The sequence below is a fragment of the Gracilinanus agilis genome, chromosome 4 (assembly GCF_016433145.1).
Source record: "Gracilinanus agilis isolate LMUSP501 chromosome 4, AgileGrace, whole genome shotgun sequence".
NCBI classification, from domain to species: Eukaryota; Metazoa; Chordata; class Mammalia; order Didelphimorphia; family Didelphidae; genus Gracilinanus; species Gracilinanus agilis.
Genome location: NC_058133.1, coordinates 341,839,686 through 341,858,298, shown reverse-complemented (window position 1 = coordinate 341,858,298; position 18,613 = coordinate 341,839,686). Strand labels below are relative to the sequence as shown.

Here is an 18,613-nt window from a genome sequence, read left to right as displayed (position 1 = left end):
TGAACTCCTGATTCTACTTAGTTCACTACACATGGGTTCATGTAGGTCTTTCCAATTCATATAGAAATGATTCAATTCATCATTCCTTTTAACACAATAGATTTCCATCACTATCATATACCACAACTTGTTTAGCCATTCCCCAGTCAAGGGACATCCCCTCATTTTCCATTTTTTTGCTACCACAAAAAAATGCAATATTTATAGCTGCACTCTTTGTGTTGGCAAAAAAATGGAAAGAAAGAGTATGTCCTTCAAATGGGGAATGGCTGAACAAATTGTGGTATATGTTGGTGATGGAATACTATTGTGCTCAAAGGAATAATAAACTGGAGGAATTCCATGTGAACTGGAAAGACCTCCAGGAATTGATGCAAAGTGAAAGGAGCAGAGCCAGAAGAACATTGTACACAGAGACTGATATACTGTGGTAAAATTGAATGTAATGGATGTCTGTACTAAAAGGAACACTACCCACATTCAGAGGAAGAACTATAGGAGTAGAAATACAGAAGAAGAAAAACAACTGCTTGGACACTTGGGTTGATGAGGACATGATTGGGGATGTAGACCTTAAAAGACCACACCCATGTAACTATCAATAATATGTAAATAAGTCTTGACTGACCACATATAATAAAACAAGTGGAAATGTGAATTAGCTACAGCGGAGGGGAACAGGGGGTTGAGGGGGTGAAGGGGAAAGTAAAAACATGAGTTATGTAACCATGGAAAATTAAAAAAAATTTATTTAAAAAATACAGCTCTAAATACTTTTGTACAAACGGATCCTTGCCCAGATATTTTTTTCTCTTTGGGATATAAACCCAGTAGTAGTATTGCTGGATCAAAGGGCATGTATTGTTTTAAGGCCCTTTTGGGCATGATTCCAAATTGCCCTCCAGAATGGTAGGATCAATTCACAACTCTATCAGCAATGCATTAATGACCCAATTTTGCCACATCCCCTCCAACATTTATTATTTCCCTTTCCTGTCATATTGGCCACTCTGCTAGGTAATAAGATGGTGTGAAAGAGAATTCCTAATACCTTTCTTCTAATTTAACTGGGGACCTGGAGGTCCTTTTACCATAGAGATGTATAAAGATATACTAGCCCATAGTGAAAGGAAGTAGAAACCAGAACCAGAGAGACAGGAAATAAGGTAAGAAGGGGTTAAAAAAAAAGGACAGCATGAGGACTGAGAGAGGCTTTTTGACCTTTCTGGGGTTGGGAGGTAGTTGGTAGTTGGTCATTGGTTGTTGGTCACTGGTCATTGGTAGTTAGTCATCGAGTGTTGGTTGCTGGTGGTATGGGTTGGTGATTTTAGTTGGTGGTTGGGAAACATATTTATGTATATATATATTATACACATATATATACATATATATATATATTATATACACACACACACATACATTTATTTACTTATTTGTTTGTTTGTTTATTTACTTATTTGTTCTGCCTGGACAACTCGAATTGCTGCTAGCATTTCTAGTACAATATTAAATAGTAGTGGTGATAATGGGCATGCCTGCTTCACTCTGGATCTTACTGGGAAGGCTTCTAACTTATCCCCATTGAAGATGACACTTGGTGACGGTTTTAAATAAATACTATTTATTATTTTAAGGAAAGGCCTTTTTACTCCTATGCTTTCAAGTGTTTTCAATAGGAATGGGTGTTGTAATTTGTCAAAGGCTTTTTCTGCATCTATTGAGATAATCGTGAGTTCTGTTAGTTTGTTATTGATATGGTCAATTATGTCCATGACTTTCCTAATATTGAACCATCCTTGCATTCCTGTAATAAATCTCACCTGGTCATGGTGAATAATCCTTGTGCTATATTGTTGTAGTCTCTTTGCTAGTATTTTATAGTGATCCAGAGGAATATTTTCAATTACATTGCACTAGGGATGCCATTCTCAAAACAATGCGAGAATGTTCTGAAAGGCCGGGTGCATGAACCAAATTTGAATGCCTTAAGCAATCCAATGAGATGCCCTTGCAATTCATGGATATGCTCATTGACCTGGAAGGTGGATACCTGAATCTTGACCTTTCTACTGAAAGGTATATTAGGCAAATAAAGGTGAAAATTTGTTAACTATTGCAGAATGGGCCAGGACTACTTTAAAACACACTGCCCAAATTGGCCTGAGAAGAATTTTGAACAATTGAGGAGAACTACTGTTTATGTCTCTAAAGGCCATGAAGAGAAAAAGGTAAAGACTAATGATTTACTGGAAGTGATTCAGAAGGAATTAAATCTTTAAGTGATAGAATGGATAAACAAGAAAGAGGGCATGATACTCAACCAACAGCACTTGCCCCTCCATGAGAATCTAATTACTGATCCCTTACCTGTCACTTCTGGGAGAAGAAGGGCCACATAATGATGAACTGTAGGAATTTGCTCCAGGCAATAATACCTACTAGAATAATATTGTCAGAAATAACAATAGAAACTACAATAATAATTTCAGGAATTGCAATTTTAGGACTGATAACAATTCTAGGAATATAAATTGGGAAAATGATAACTCAAACGAAATGACCTCACAACAATATATCCTAAGTGGAGCCTGTTCTCAAACTATTCAGGGTGCTACTGTCCCTCCACGTGGGGTAGAAGGTGGTGCCCCTTAAGACTCTATTGTTTTTGTTGCTATTAATCCTTTTCAGTTTTGTCTCCCCTCAAAATAGCAAAGAAGAAAAAACAGATTTTGAATACAGTGCCTGTCTACCTTTCTACTACCTTTATCTGTACTATCTTGAACATATACCTTTGTAGAAGTCCATGAACTAAAGCAGTGATTCCCAAAGTGGGCGCTACCACCCCCTGGTGGGTGCTGCAGCAATCAAGGGGTGCAGTGATGGCCACAGATGCATTTATCTTATTAACTGCTATTAAAATTTTTAAAAAATTAACAGGGGGCTAAGTAATATATTTTCTGGAAAGGGAACAGTAGGCCAAAAAAGTTTGGGAACCACTGAACTAAAGGAACAAAACTTGTAACCTTTGGAAAACTTGTGATGTACTTGTATTTTGTGTATTTGAAATATTTGGAATTTTCTTTCGATGTGTCTTACCCAAAGCCTATTGTTTTGTGGAACTTTCTTATGTGAAAATCATTTGCACTCACACTGTAGATCATGGCTACGTTAAGAAGGAATAGACCTCAATTCTTGGGTAAGAAATCTTTATATTTTACCCCTCCATAAGTGGCACTAATTGCAAGAGATATATTTTTGATTTTTTAAACATTTTTTATAACTGCATGTGCTATTGAGTTTTCCTAAGCACATCATTGATAATGAAAGACTTTTTGATTTCACACGAGTATAGTATATTAGAATGTCCATTCATCCTAAATGTAACTGCGTGCCCAAAAGTCTTAGACTATTGAAACTGCCATTGGTATTTAATGATTTTGGGACTTTGCTTTGTAAATATGTCTGATTCAAGGAAATGGGATCACAAAGGAACACAGATTTCATCTACACAGTGCCAAAGAAGCACGGACTTAACCTGAATGGTACCAAAAGAGCACACATGCCAAAAAAAAAGAAGGGAAAAAAATGAAAAAAAGAAACTAATCCTGCTAAGATTGCTGAGACTCTATGCCAGTGATTTCCAAAGCGGGCGCCACCCCCCCACCCCCCGTGGGTGCTGCGATTCAGGGGGATGGTGATGGCCACAGATGCATTTGGGGGCAGTGAATAACTGTAAGGGGGCGGTGATAGTATGTGACGGGGTTGCTAAGTAATATTTTTATCGGGAAAGGGAGCAGTAGGCCAAAAAAGTTTGGGAACCACTGCTTTATGCCAATAAAAAAACTAGTGTGAGACTCAAGGTGGAGGTGCTTGACATATGTTAAGATGCAGGACTCCTTGTATCACACTCCTTGTGAAATTTCTATCAAGTACTTAACAATTGGCTGTTCTGGCTCCCCTATCCCTGAGAAACAATGAAAGAAGAAATGATTAAAGATCAGACCACAGAATAAAAATCTTGTCCCTTTTTCTAACTTTCATACTATGGTGGTTTACTGAGGTCCTGGTTGCTGAGAGGGTAAATGCATGATGTGGGACATGGATTACTTTAATTGGGCATTATTCAAAGACCTATGTGATTTTGTTTTTTTCTTAGAATTTTTCCATATCATATTTGAAATTGGACATTTAAAATTTTCATCGAGTAGTTATTTGGCTTTCTGTGATATTTTTTCTGATGATTTTAATTGGCATTGATCCATATGCCATATAACTCAGCCATGTATCCCTATGTGATTCCTATGTGTATCCCTGTATCCTCCTCAGGGGGGAATGTGTTTTTATTTTGTAATGAAATGTTTAAAGTCTTGAGAAATTATTATTTTTTTTTTAGGGTAAGAAATTTGCTGACTCCCAGAATCCAAAGACTGATCTCCTTGTTGAAGATGCCATAGAGATGCCCACAGAGACCACACACTGCTCCAGGAGATCCTGAGTGGACCAGATGTACAAAATTGAACTTTGGGGGCTTTTGTTGAATTCATTTGTTTTGTAAAATGCATTTGTTTTGTAAAATGCTTTTATTTTTGTATGTTGTAAGAAAAGAGGACTGCCCCCTAATTGGTTTTTTTCTTGATTTCCTTTTGTTTCCTTATCCCCAAGTTGTTATTTCCCCCATGTAAAACTGTATATATCTTAGTTCATTATGTTTGTTATGATCCACTGGGGAGACTTGTCTCCAAAAGGATTGGGGAGGGGGGGAAGGAATGGAATGTGCATTTTGGAAATGGACCTAATCCCTGGGAGACTACATCTCTCAGAACTCTCTACTGCTTCCTCTGACACCTCCCACTTCCTTTGTGGGAGGTGTCAGAGAGAGAATAAAAGACCAGAGAAGCCTAGGTTTGGGGGCCTTTTCCACAAAACCTAGGTTGAGAGCTTTGGTCCCTACACAGCTACAGGAGATCAAACTTTCCCTTACTTTCCCAAACTTTCCTTTTCCTAAACCCTGAATAAACCTATCTAACTATCCCTGGAGTCTGGGCTTGATTTAACTCCCTAACCAACGACAAGAAGACCCTGGTAAATGTCCCTACTGTGAACCAGTGGAAAAGGGAGCAGGACCCCCAGCTTCCTCCCCTTCCTTTTTTTCCCTATCCTTTCCTCCAATTTCCCACCACACAGATTTTTACATCTATTTTGTTAAAGGGATTTTCTTAATCTCTCCCTGTCTCTTTAAGAGGCAAGAGAACAGAATTTCTAAGTAGAGAAGAATTGACGGTCAGTAAGCCAGAGCTGAAGATTCTGTTAACAAGAAGAAGAAGGGAGAGAAAAGGAAAGAACACTGACAGTTTGGGCTCATTGGCCTCTGGATCTTGAGAGCATAGGAGGTCTGTCTCTGCTATTGGCAGCTGACTACTGACAGCTGAGTGGTAGAAACGGATTGAAGGAGTTCATGGATGGTCAATGTCTGATTATTTAGGAAGATAGGTAGTTAGTGAATCGATTTTAGATAGTGTAGGTTAGATAGGCCTGGTCTTGCCAGGCAAGAAGAACCTGTCCTCAGAAGACAGAAGTAGGTTTTTAGAAATTTTACATAGTATTAGGAATTTAGGTATTGTCATAGGGTATTAGAATAATCATCTCTTTTTCCTCCTTTTCTATTTTCTGTCAGTACTTCTCAAATTAAACTAAATGTTTTATTCAACTGCTTGCCTTACTTTTGTCAAACTCCTACTGTGTAACCCTTACAATGTTTATTAAAGAGATTGTTCTAGAACTTTCTTTCTCTGTTTTTGGTTTTCCTGGCTTCCATATTTATTTCATAAAAAGAATTTGGTAAGACTCTTTCTTTGCTTATTTTGTCAGTTTGTATAGTATTGGGATTAGCTGTTCTTTAAAAGTTTGATAGAATTCACTTGGGGCTCCATCTGGCCCTGGGGCTTTTTTCCTAAGGAGTTCATTGATGGCTTGTTCAATATTTTTTTTCTGAGATGGGATTATGTAAGTGTTTAATTTCCTCTTTTGTTAATCTAAGCAATTTATATTTTTGTAAATATTCATCTATTTCACCTTGATTTTCATATTTATTGTCATATAATTGGGCAAAATAGCTCCTAATAATTTTCTTAATATCCTCTTCACTGGAGGTCGATTTGCCCTTTTCATGTTTGATGCTGGTTAGTGATTCTCTTTCTTTTTTTTTAATCAAATTAACCAATATTTTATTTGTTTTTTCAAAGAACCAGCTCCTAGCTTATTTATTATTAGTTCAATAGTTCTTTTACTTTCAATTTTATTAATTTCTCCTTTGACTTTTATTATTTCCTATTTCGTCTTTATCTAAGGATTTTTAATTTGTTCTTTTTCTAGTTTTGTTTTCAGTTGAAAACTTAATTCATTGATCTCCTTTTTCTCTATTTTGTTGCTATATGCACTCAAGGGTATAAATTTCCCTCTGATTACTGCTTTGGCTGTAGCCTACCACAATAAGAAATATTTTTCTTCCTTCAAAGCTCAGCTCAAGTGTTACCTGATCTCTGCCTAGGGTAGTATTCTTCTCATCTAATTATCATCTTGTATCTATTTTGCATATATATATTTGCAATCTATATCTTCAAATTATCTTCTAAGAGACTATAAACTCCTTGAGGGGAAGAAAAGTGTTGCTTTTGTCCTTGAATTCCTAGAACACAAATGAGTATCTGGCACATAGTAGATACTTAAAAAATATTTGTTGCTTGAGCAATTGATTGATTAAATGCAGTGGATTCGGAGATAGGCAGATATCTGAAAGGTTGTTTGCAAAGAAGCAAGGATTAAAGTAATTTTAGGAAAAGAAAATAACTAACACTTCAAATCAGGAAAGTGCATCTTTTTGGAGAGGGTACCATGAGGATACTTACAGAAACCATACAATACATGAAAACATCCAGAGTGAATTTAGGGATATAATGAACTGAACTGAAAGGGGGTGAACTTATCATTTATTCTGATTGTAAACTCTTATGTCAAAGGGGAGTGCCCCCTAATTGGCTTTTTGTCAATGTGTCTATCAATAATTTTTTTATTTTCTTTCTCCTTTTTCTTTTCCTTCCCTCTTATTTACCAGATTATTGTAATTCCCTCTATGTAAAGTACCATATTTTATGCACTCTACTAAGAAACTTTAGCTGTATAAACTGGATATGTAAAATGATTCATTGGGAAGACATGGCATATTAATCTTACAAAAATTCCAAGTAAGGATATTTAACATGCTGGTCTCCCAAAGAATCAAGGAGGGGATTGTGTAAAGGGAATCCTCTCCCAGGATCAGGCATACCTGTAATTCTGGAGCTAGGTCACGGGACATGATTGAATTTGACATGGAAGGGAGAGGGAAGTTAAAAGGTTCAAGACAAGGAAGTAGGCTATCTATTTTGGGTGACCACAGTGGGGAATATACTGAGGTGGCCAGGCTGAGATCACCCACATGGCTTGCTAGAATAGGCTTTTCTCTCTATCTCTGCCTTTACCTATCCAAGGAATTCTAATAAACTTTATAAAAATTCTAAGGACATGAGTCCTAATTTTAATTCTTATAGTCACAAATAGGAAAATTTCCCCATATTTATCAAGTTAAGTGTTTCTCTCAGAAAACAAGTCTGAAAAACAAGATAGCTAAGTCCTGTGAACTCCTACCACACAAAATCTTGGGAGAAAAGCTCCTGGAAGAAACATGTTGAAATGCATTCTCTTGTGGCTAAGAGGAATATCAGCTTCCAAAGTAATGGCAAAAAAGCATGGGGCTCTTTTCAATGCCATCTCCTTCAGAAGTCCCACTTGCTGCCTTATATTGTGTACCAGCTTGGGTATACTTTAAGACATTTAAAACACAGAGACTATAAGCTCTGATAGTACAAGAAACAATGAGGAAAGGGTTTTAAACTTACCTGAAAGGTAGCAGTATATCTCACACAACAAATACATAAATAAATAGAAGCTTATTACAAATGCAATTATTCCACAAGAGAACTTTAAGGACAGCATCAAATTAGGTGACATTTAATAAGTGACATTTAAACTTGAAAATATAGTTCATCTAATTATATTTTCCATTTCTCCCACTTCATTTCATGGCTTTCAAAGTCACCAGGCCCAGAAATTAGAATTCTGACCTTTTGAAAGAAGGTATTCAATGATTTTAGCAAGTAATCCAATGCTGATTTCTAGATCCAGTTTTTGAAAGTAGTAACTATGATGAACAAAAGAAATTAAGAAGAATAGTTAAAAAAAAGTTTTAATTGTTAAGTAGAAATAGCATAGCTTTTCCAATCAAATAGAAAATAGTATTATGTTGATAACCATAGAATAATAACAGGACAATACAATGGATGTTGCAACACATGTATCTAACTATTTTGATATGGGAGTTAAGATGTTTCAAAACAGCCATGGAGTTCTAATAGCAAAAATATAACACAGTGGACAGCACATTGGACTTGGAGCTAGGAAAACTGGGGTCAAAAGCCCACCTCTAATACTATCTGTGTGACCATAACAAAGTCATTTCATCCAAGCTTCATTTTCTAATATGCAAAAAGAGAAAGTTGGACCTCCCCCACTTCCAAGTAAATATATGGTCTTATAATTCTTTGACAAAGAAATAATTCAAAGACTATAAGGCTGGAAAAACATTCCAGAGATTATTTTAACTCTCTATAGTCAAGGGGGTAAATTATTATCCCAGTTTTAAAGATGAAGAAACTGAGGCCCAGAGAAGTTAAAGGGCTTGAAGTTAACAGGGAGTGGTAGAATTGGATAAGAAAGCATTGTTTTGGTAGGATTATTATTGAATCTAAAATAATAATTTTAAATCATTTATTTTAAAATAGATCAATGTGAAATTTATGGTTACATTTTATCTCCCATACTTTGATTATGAATATATAACATAGTGAAATGTAGTTAGCACAGATTCCAAGTCTGAAAGCAAAGTATCAAGATAACCTTTACTTATGCTGGTTCAAACTCTATGATAGGCCAGAATAATTCATTCATATTATCTTTCAATATAAGAATTCCTCAAAGTATATTTCAAAAGCAAACTCTGAACTTTAAAGATGAGTGTCAAAAACTGGTTCAGCCTCCCACAGTTGTTTAAAAAGCCTTCATTCAAGACTTTTTGTACTTCATATGATATCATTTTGTCAAAGAATGTTTATTGCAATTAGGTGCCATCTAAATCATAGTGACTTTATATCACCCCATTTTACTATGCTGTTTTGAAGGCAGGTACATTGGTTTTAGAATGAGGTGCCCTGGTTTGAGGAAGTGAGAAAATATAGCAGCAGGAAAAAATTCTTTCACATGTAGGGAGAGACTAGAAGTATTTGGAAGAAAAAAAATCAGGGTACTTAAACAAGGATGAGTAGGAAGCTAAAGGGAAAGAGGTGAAAAGTGGTGTTTGGACTGAAAATAGGGTCAGTTTCATAATCAAACTCTAGGAGGCTGAGTAAGAAGGTCTGAGATCAAGCTCCAAGATTCAATATTGTAAAAGTGAAATTTGGGAGATGCTATGTATTTTCTGGACACGGGGAAATTATCAAACTACATTTCCCGTGGTCCAACGGGTTTCCGGTTCAGGTTCTTTGGGCGTGGGGAGGCCTACTTCTCAACGCAGAGAAGAGTTTAAATCTCCTGGGTTAGGAGGGAGTGGCCTCTTGGCCAGCAGACTGGGGAGGAGACAGGAGACAATAATGACGAGGGTGGCGATTTTGAATTCTTACAAGCGCGTGGTCTAATGACTATATCTATCAGCATGGCTTTAATTAAAATGCTAATTTATATTATTATAGCAGCCTTTATCATTTTTTATATTTATAATTTTGGACAATAGTGATTCAAATTTGACAGTGAATCATCAAAATGCTATACTAAACATTTTAAAGGATTGGCATATATTTTAAATGTGCATCCCTAAGTGCCCAGTCTCACTCTCCACCTTTCTTTTAATTCAACTTCGTTGGTTAGATTCCATTAGCACTGCCACTGCTACTGCTGCCACTGTAGTCTATAATCATGTGAATAAGAAACAGGGTCTCTATTAGCATAATATAACCATGGAGAGCAGTAGAAACAGACAAGATAGAAAGAATCCTTGGTTCTCTGGGCCAGGAAAAGAAGTAAATAGTACTACCACTACAAAGATGATATAGTCTCAGGTTAAGTCCGGCCTCTGACACTTCCAGCTATGTGACCTTGGGCAAGTCACTTGACCCCTATCACCCACCCTTACCACTCCTAGGCTAAGGATGGTCCCTAGCCTGGATGAAAAAGGAGGAGGGTTGGGCGTGGGCGTGGGGCTAGCAACCCCACCCTGTAAAAACTATCTGCTAAAGAAACTGCAACCTAAAGTAGGGGCAGCTGGGCTAGCTCAGTGGATTGAGAGCCAGGCCTAGAGACGAAAGTTCCTGGGTTCAAATCCGGGCTCAGACACTTCCCAGCTGGGTGACCCTGAGCGACCCATTGCCTACTGGTTGTGGCCCTATGCTCTTAGAGTGGAGTCCCAGGATTAAAAAAAAAAAAACCTGTAAAGAACTAATTTAGACTCTTTATAGTTTCAACTTTGATCTCCCAGGAACCTCCCAATCATAACTCACGAATTAATAAACCATCTGTAATGTTTTCTTTTCATGAAAACAATGAATATTAGAAAAGTATGTATATATCTTGGCAGTATATCTAAATTATTTACAGAAGGAGAAGCAAATCAGCATATCACATCAAAGCAAATAAATGAGAATAAGCTATCTTACCATATCAAATCATATCCTAATCAGGATAGTTATATTAGTGATAAATCATAATGGATCAGGAAACAGAAAAGATAGAGATAACTGTAGTGTAGACAAAGTATTTTGAGTAAATACTTTCATATACTTTGAAAAACAAACAAAAACATCCAGCTGTTACTTAAAAATAATTTATATAAAAGCAGCAAACTGACTCTGAGTATACAAAAGCTAAATTTTTCGTCATCCAAAAATTAAAAAATAAACATCATTTTAGGAAAAAAAAAAAGCATTGTTTAGTTTTGCTTAAAGAAACAAGTTAAGACTAAGCATTTATTTTCTCAATCTCATTTAATGTTCACAGCTACAAAGAACCAGAGCCCAAAGTGTCCTATAATAAAAAGTTCTACATGACATTTTTTGTGATACAGAAAATAAAATTTTTCTCAAAGTATTTGTGCTATCTAAAATTAATAAAATTAATTGCAGTGTTAACCTAAACAAAATAAAGTCCTTTGCTCTTTATTCTCTTTCAGAATGAATACTTACCCCCGAGGTTCTTCTTTTTTTGTTGTCATGGACACTTTTGGCAGTGTGGCAAGGCCTATGGTTCCCATCTTAAGAATCATGTTTTATAGTTCATAATATAAGGTAAACGGGATTACAAAGGAACTTGAATATAATGAATTAGTTACCAAAATATTTTATAAAAACAGCAAGTTGCTAAACCTCAGATTAAGAACTTCTGTGCAACATAAAGATCAAAGTGTTGGGAAAAACAATCAAATCTCTTCTATAAAAAGGTTGGTTTGCTTTTAAAAAGTGATTTTCTTCTATAAATTATCACTGTTAAATACATGTTTTCTCCTACTGCTTCCACACACACAAAAAAGGCAGATATTAATTATTGTGTTCTTTCAAAAGAGAGTGGAAGGCTATTTAAACATTATTATGTATGAATTTTCTTAAGATGTTATTAAGTGGGCAACCAAAAAACATTAAAAGGAATTAAATTTGGATGAGAAAAATTCTTTATAATATGTAGTCACTGAAAATAGCTAACTTAAGAACATAAAGAGTTCAAATTTAAAATATATATATATATATATATGTATATGTGGTAGCTTGTAGATATTAGTGTATCTCTAGTTAGAAGGCTGGGAATATATTAAATCTACTATCTCTAAAAAAGAGCAAGTTTAGATTTATCTAGATTTCTGTTGGCCCATTTCCCTTCCTATCATTTGTTGGTACCTAAAGGTCTGAAATAAATAAAATCCCTTCTTTGTTCCTACCTACTTGGTTAGAGGAACAAGGAGAGATATAAGGGAGAAAATTACTTTTTAGATATTATCTTTCTAAAGTTTTTTTATACCCATCATATTCTTATTTTACATTTTAGAATAATGAATAAATAAAATAAGAGCTGGTTGAGTGAATCTTTGTGACAACCATTATAGAGCTATCAAGCCTTCATTTCCCCCCCCAAAATTTGGTCTAATAATGAGATTTTTTATCTAATTACATTATTAAACCATAATACTTGTTCATTGAAGAAATGGTAAAGAACAATTCACAAGATGCATTTGTTTCTAAATAACATTATTATTTTCTTGTCAGTTTATGACAACTTAAAAAATTTTTACTGCTTTATACCCTATTATAGGGCTCAAAGTTCAAGCTCCAGATTATCATGATAAATAGAAATCTTATCTGATATCTTGTACTTTTGACAGTAATAATTATGTGACAGTAAAATGTGAATAGACAGATTCAATTTCCAATATTAAGCCACATGAATTAGGGTAATCAAAGCATTATAACAGCATCGATTCCTCTCAAAAGGGAAAAGAAGCAGCTATTCTGTCCATCAAAAGGACAAAGCAGATTTCCCTGGATCTTTCTCTTCTTCCTGGGCTTCTGTTGCTCTTAGACATGAGACAGAGTCGGTATTGCGTCCAAGGTATTGAAATGGCTAAGACTGGGTATAACGCATAGTGGTAATGGTGAATAAGAGGTGCTTTCTTCACAAAAGCCTGAGAGGTAGGTAATGGAAATATTTTTATACAAGAGATCATTGATGAGAAATTTAGGGTTGAGAAGGTACTTAGAAATCACCTAGTTTAACCTCTTAATTTTATTAGAGAGAGACACAGGTATAGAGGAAGTGAATCTGAGGTGCCAAAGGTCATATAGCTGACAAGTAACAGTATTGGATTTTGACCAGGGTCTTTCCTAACTGCAAATCCAATGTTCTTTCTGCTGTACTCTGAGGAACTTTATTGACGTTAAATGATTTGTTCAATGTTCTGTTAGAACTGGGATTAAACCCAGGTTTCCCATATATAGGTACAGAACTCTTCCCACTATCCTTAGTTCTCTTTAGGCACAAAAATGCCTTAGAAACTAGAATATGTTATTGACATCTAATATATTCCCAGCCTTCTAACTAGAGATACACTAATATCCACAACCAAACCAAAATAATAAATAAAAAATTATTGGGGGCAGCTGGGTAGCTCAGTGGAGTGAGAGCCAGCCCTAGAGACGGGAGGTCCTAGGTTCAAATCCGGCCTCAGCCCCTTCCCAGCTGTGTGACCCTGGGCAAGTCACTTGACCCCCATTGCCCACCCTTACCAATCTTCCACCTATGAGACAATACACCGAAGTACAAGGGTTTAAAAAAAATTTAAAATTTAAAAAATTATTACTTACCAATTGAAGCTGAGCGAATTTGCCTCATATGAGTCTCTATGATATAAGGGTCTCTGGAGCTGTAAGTTCCCAATTCAGGGTAAAAGTTGGACCCAATGTCATCTGGAGGAATGTGGTTGCCCTCTGGATAATTTTTAGCAATTTTGGGATCCCAGTGTGGTAAGATGGGGTGGTTCCAATGTAAATATTTGCCATCAAATTGTGGATTTCCATACCAACTATAGTAAAATACATGTAAATTATAATTAGGTGATGGTAGCTCTTCCATATTCACCACAGGAACTTTTATACTATTGGCAACAATGCTCTTTATATTCTTGATGTTTGTTACACTATCATCCCTGGCACCATTTGGCATGTCAGGCTTAGTTTCCAAGTGGACTGTATGTTGGCGAAGTTCTGGGAGAAGATCAAGTCCAAATGGATCCCCAAAAACGGCTCTATCAGGTCTCAGAGTTTTCAAAGCCATCATCAGGGAGCAAATAAACAAAATAAAAAGTGACAAAATGATGCATGTTCTTCTTCGAAATCTTGCCATGATGACATTATTTTAGAATCCAAAGTGACAAATGTCTAGCTGCAATGTAATAAGAAAAAAAAATTTAGTAAATACTATTAATGATACATTCTTACATAAAAATCCAAATTTAAAAAATGTATTCTTTAATATTCCTGGCACTTAGAAACTCAGGAAAAAATATGCAATTACTAATTTTAAGTACCAATTCTGATGAAGGTCTGAGATTCATATTTTACCACAATGTGAATTGTAAAAAAAGTCTGGAGTTGTCAGTTTCATTTAAATGCTAATCAAATTTAGTCAGGATAAAGTCAAATCTATTTAAATTTACAAATATAAACTACTACTAAGAAGAAATCCCATTATCTATGTGTGCTAAAATTTCTCAAGTATTAATTTTAACAGGAAGATCTAAAAATTAATTAACAGAAACTACCTACAGGTTAATTAAGCTTGTATTCAAAACCCACATCAAAAGAGATTACTCCATATTTTTCTTCTGAAAAAGAAGAGTGTTCACACTCTATAAATGATGTGCTGTTATAGACTATGACCAGGAAAAAATGTAGTTTTTAATAAAAGAGGGGGGAAAAAAGGTCAAAGAAAGTTATCAGGTTCCTGATTTCTTACTATCCAGTTTTGAAGTCTCAATGAAAAACATTCCTAAGAAATGGGTAATAATTAACTGTTCAGAATTTAAAGGTTTTTATAAATAATTTTTCAGTACAAAACTTTCAAAATTTCAAGTTAATTCAAGAAGGGAAAAGCTAATAGCAAACCATTTTGGAAATAATTTAGTTTTTGTTGAAGAAGTGTACTAAAAGCATATTTACTCACTGACTAGTTAAGACTTAGTATGTATTTTCTAAATTAATTAACCATTTGAGCAGATGCCTATAAACCCTGTCTGCCCAAAAAGTTTAGGAAGAAAGCCTATGCCTTCCTATTAGCATTAGCTGTAATAGATTTCAAACTATATTTTAAAGCAGCAACTATCAAAACAATCTAGTACTAGTTAAAAGTAGTGAACTGGTGGAATAGATTAGACACTCAACTTGCAATGGTAAATGAATATATTTACCCAGTGTTTAACAAATTGAGAGATCAACAAACTTTTGTAAGAACTTACCATATGACAAAACTGCTGGGAAAACTAGAAAACAGTATAGCAAATATTAGGCAATATCAATGGGAAAAGTCAAAGTGGATACATGATTTAGAAATAAAAAGTGTTATCATAAACAAATTAGGAGAGTACAAAATAGTTTATCTGTCAGACCTATGGATAAGGAAAGAAATTAGGCCAAAATAAGAACTAGACAACATTATGAGATTATTTTAAATATAGTAAATTTAAAAGTTTATGCATTAACAAAAGCAATGCAACCAAAAAAGCAGACAAGAGATTGGGAAAAAAATTTTATAGCAAGTCTCTTTGGCAAAGGTTTCATTAAAGTGAGAAGAACAAAGAGAATGTTGTATACAACAACAACAATAATATATGATGATTAACTTTTTATTTATTATTTAATTTAGTTATTTCTTTTTAAAGCAACATTTAATTAATTAATTTATTTATCAGCATGATTTAATTATGATTTAATTATTATCAATAAGGCAAGGAACTGTAGGAAATATAAGTAATGGGGTCACCAGGGATATTAAAATCAACTATGGGGTTTGTGGGAACACTCTCTGGGATGAAAGAGAGACTAAAACTGATCACTGAAGTCTTGTACAGCTACACCACTCCCAACTGGAAAAATAACAGCCAACTGTCACTCTGGCCAGAGGCCTTGAATTAACTGACAAGGTAACAAGGTGAAATTGGGTTTTAATTAGAAACAACTAAAAGGAGGGATAGGAATGACTACTCTAAAATCTTAACACCTAATAACAAAACCCAGAGGGACAGGGAAGGACTTATTCACTACACTAATCTAAGCTATTTAACTAACAGGGCCCAAGGAGCTATACTGGAGTCTCTGGGTTTCTGCCTCAAACCTGGAACCTGCCAGGCTTGAGTACAGCTGGGGCTTTTGTGGCTTTGGGATTTCTCACTGCAATCCACTGATGATGTCTGGATGCCAGGAGCTACAGTTGTCTCAGGAACTAAGCAGTAAGGGGGTTTGCTTGAAGCACTGTCCTCTTCTCTTGTTCTTTCCTTAAATGCCACACCACACAGGATCCCAGGGGAAAACAGGATGCAAGGTGTCCTTTGCTCTGAGGTCTCCCAGGCTGGCAACAGTTTTTTGCCTACCATTAATGGAGTTCACACACAGCACAGATAGACTTTCTCCTCCTTCATTCCAGCCTGGAATTCCCAGCTCCAGTTCCTTCCTGCTAGGTACTTCCTAATCAATATATAATCAATACCTAATAATCAGCTAATCTAATCTTACTCATAACAGATCCAGGGCAATTCCAAGAGACTCATTCCAAAAAAAAAAAGATATCCACTGCCATAAAAGGAACAGATGGAGTCTAAATGAAAACTGAAATATCCCATTTTTCACTTTATTTCCTCCATGAATTTTTCTCTAATGAAACCATTATGTGTCTTCTTTCACAACATGACAAGCATGGAAATATGTATTATATGACATGTACAAGTGATATCATACTACCTACCTTCTTAGGGAAAGGTGGGAATGAGGGGGAGAACAAAGATTGCAAAGTATCAGAAAACAAATATTAAAAAATGGTATTGACATATAATCTGGAAAAAATTAAAATAAATATTATTATAAAAAAGTTATCTATTCTTTAGATATATAACTAGTCATATGGCTTATTCAGTTCAAAACTCTTCAATTGATCTCTATTCCTCATAACTTTAAGCCTAAAACTGTTGTATCATATTCTCCATGGACTCTATGGTCTAGGAAATCTTGACTATCAGTTCCCCGTAAATGCTCTATACTTTTCCCTTCATGTTTATAATGTTCCCTATGTTGTTCCCAATGTCCCCTATTGTTGAAGTCTTGTTGATAAGATTAATAAATAATTAACCAACAAGCATTTATTAAGTACTATATGAACTTGCAAGGAAAAGGTACACTTATTTGTCACAGACTGAGAAAGAGAAGAGAGAAAATGAAAGCATTGAGATTAAAGGCTTTAGAGATGAAGAGAATGAGAAAAAAAGAGAAAAAAGATGTCAGATCAAATGGTCTCAGTAAAGTGACAGGCAAAGTCATCAGCTGAGACACAGGGGAAAAGAAAGATGTGAGAGGCCTGAGGAAGGAAGCAAAGATTTAGAATAGCTTCCTATAGGGAGTGATATATGGTATCATTTAGGAAAGAGATTTAATAAAATGAATATGTAAGATATCAAGTCTGTACACTAATTAGATCTCTTCTACTTTCTTTTATCAAAGGAGGTGGGGGGCGCAGCTGGGTAGCTCAGTGGATTGAGAGCTAAGCCTAGAGAAGGGAGGTCCTAGGTTCAAATCTGGCCTCAGACACTTCCCAGCTGTGTGACCCTGGGCAAGTCACTTGACCCCCATTGCCTACCCTTACCACTCTTCCACCAAGGAGTAAATACACAGTATTGACCCCAAGATGGAAGGTATGGGTTTAAAAAAACTAATTTTAGATTGTCCATTCCTTCATTACCTAATGCTTAAACTCTTAATAAATTTTTTACTTTACTTCCTGTGCCTTTCTCAAAACCCCAAGAAAGGATCCACAGAAAGTTAGCCTTCTACCCTTGTCTTTCCCCAGCTTGAGTAGTAACTGTTAACTGACATTCATAAACCAATGTGTTTTTCCCCAATTCCCACATCCCTTATGTAGGTTCTCAGTTATCCTGTGTATCCTGTCACTTGTGGTTGTATGGGTGTGTCCTGGCTGTGTGTGTCACCCTTGTATTACACTGTGAAGGCAGTTACTATTTCACTGGTAAGGCCCAAGGACCTTGTGACAATAAGTATTTCTGCAAAGTTCTTTCAGGGAGCTTTACAAATACCACTTCCTATAGGGAGCTGTTTCTGATTCTCCATAATAAAAACAACCTTTCCCCTTAGGCCATACATAGTAAAAAGCCTGTACTTCTCTGAGATTTTTATGATACCAAAAGAAAATAAAAGTTCTGCAAAACTAATCTACATGTCAGTTCTGTCTGACAGTGTATACAGTGTCCCACAGTTCATATTATCATATCCCTACAAAGAAGAAAGTTACACCTTTTTATTTCATCTTTAAGACTAAGTTTAGTTCCCATAATTACATAAAGGAGTGTTTAAATTTAGTGGGGAAGGTGGGTTGTACATTCAATTTATACTTCTAGCCTTGTGTATCACTTCTCTGGTTCTGCTAATTTCACTCTGCTTCAATGTATATCTTTTTCATGTGCTTTTCTGATTTTGAATTTGTTTCTTCTTTCACAGGAAGTCTTTTACACTAGAGTGCCAAATTTGTTTTGCTGTTCCCCAATTCATGATCATCTATTTTGTTTCTGTTTCTTAGCTACCAGTAAAGAGGGCTGCTGGAAGTAGAATGATACACAAAAATATTTATAATAGAATTCTGGTAGCCAAGAAAAAGGAAAAAACAAAAAATAAATGGCTATTAATTGACTAGGGAATGACAGAACAAGTTG

The 18,613-nt window shown here is 35.5% G+C and overlaps 1 protein-coding gene across 1 annotated transcript in view; it reads right to left on the bottom strand.

Moving 5' to 3' along the window:
* The window catches only part of MANEA (mannosidase endo-alpha), a 57,799-nt gene extending 43,771 nt beyond the window's left edge, over positions 1–14,028 (bottom strand). The window contains exon 1 of the mRNA XM_044676541.1: positions 13,491–14,028. Within this exon, the coding sequence (XP_044532476.1) occupies positions 13,491–14,028 (538 nt within the window). The remainder of the gene's footprint in view (positions 1–13,490) is intronic.
* Positions 14,029–18,613: the final 4,585 nt, after the last annotated feature.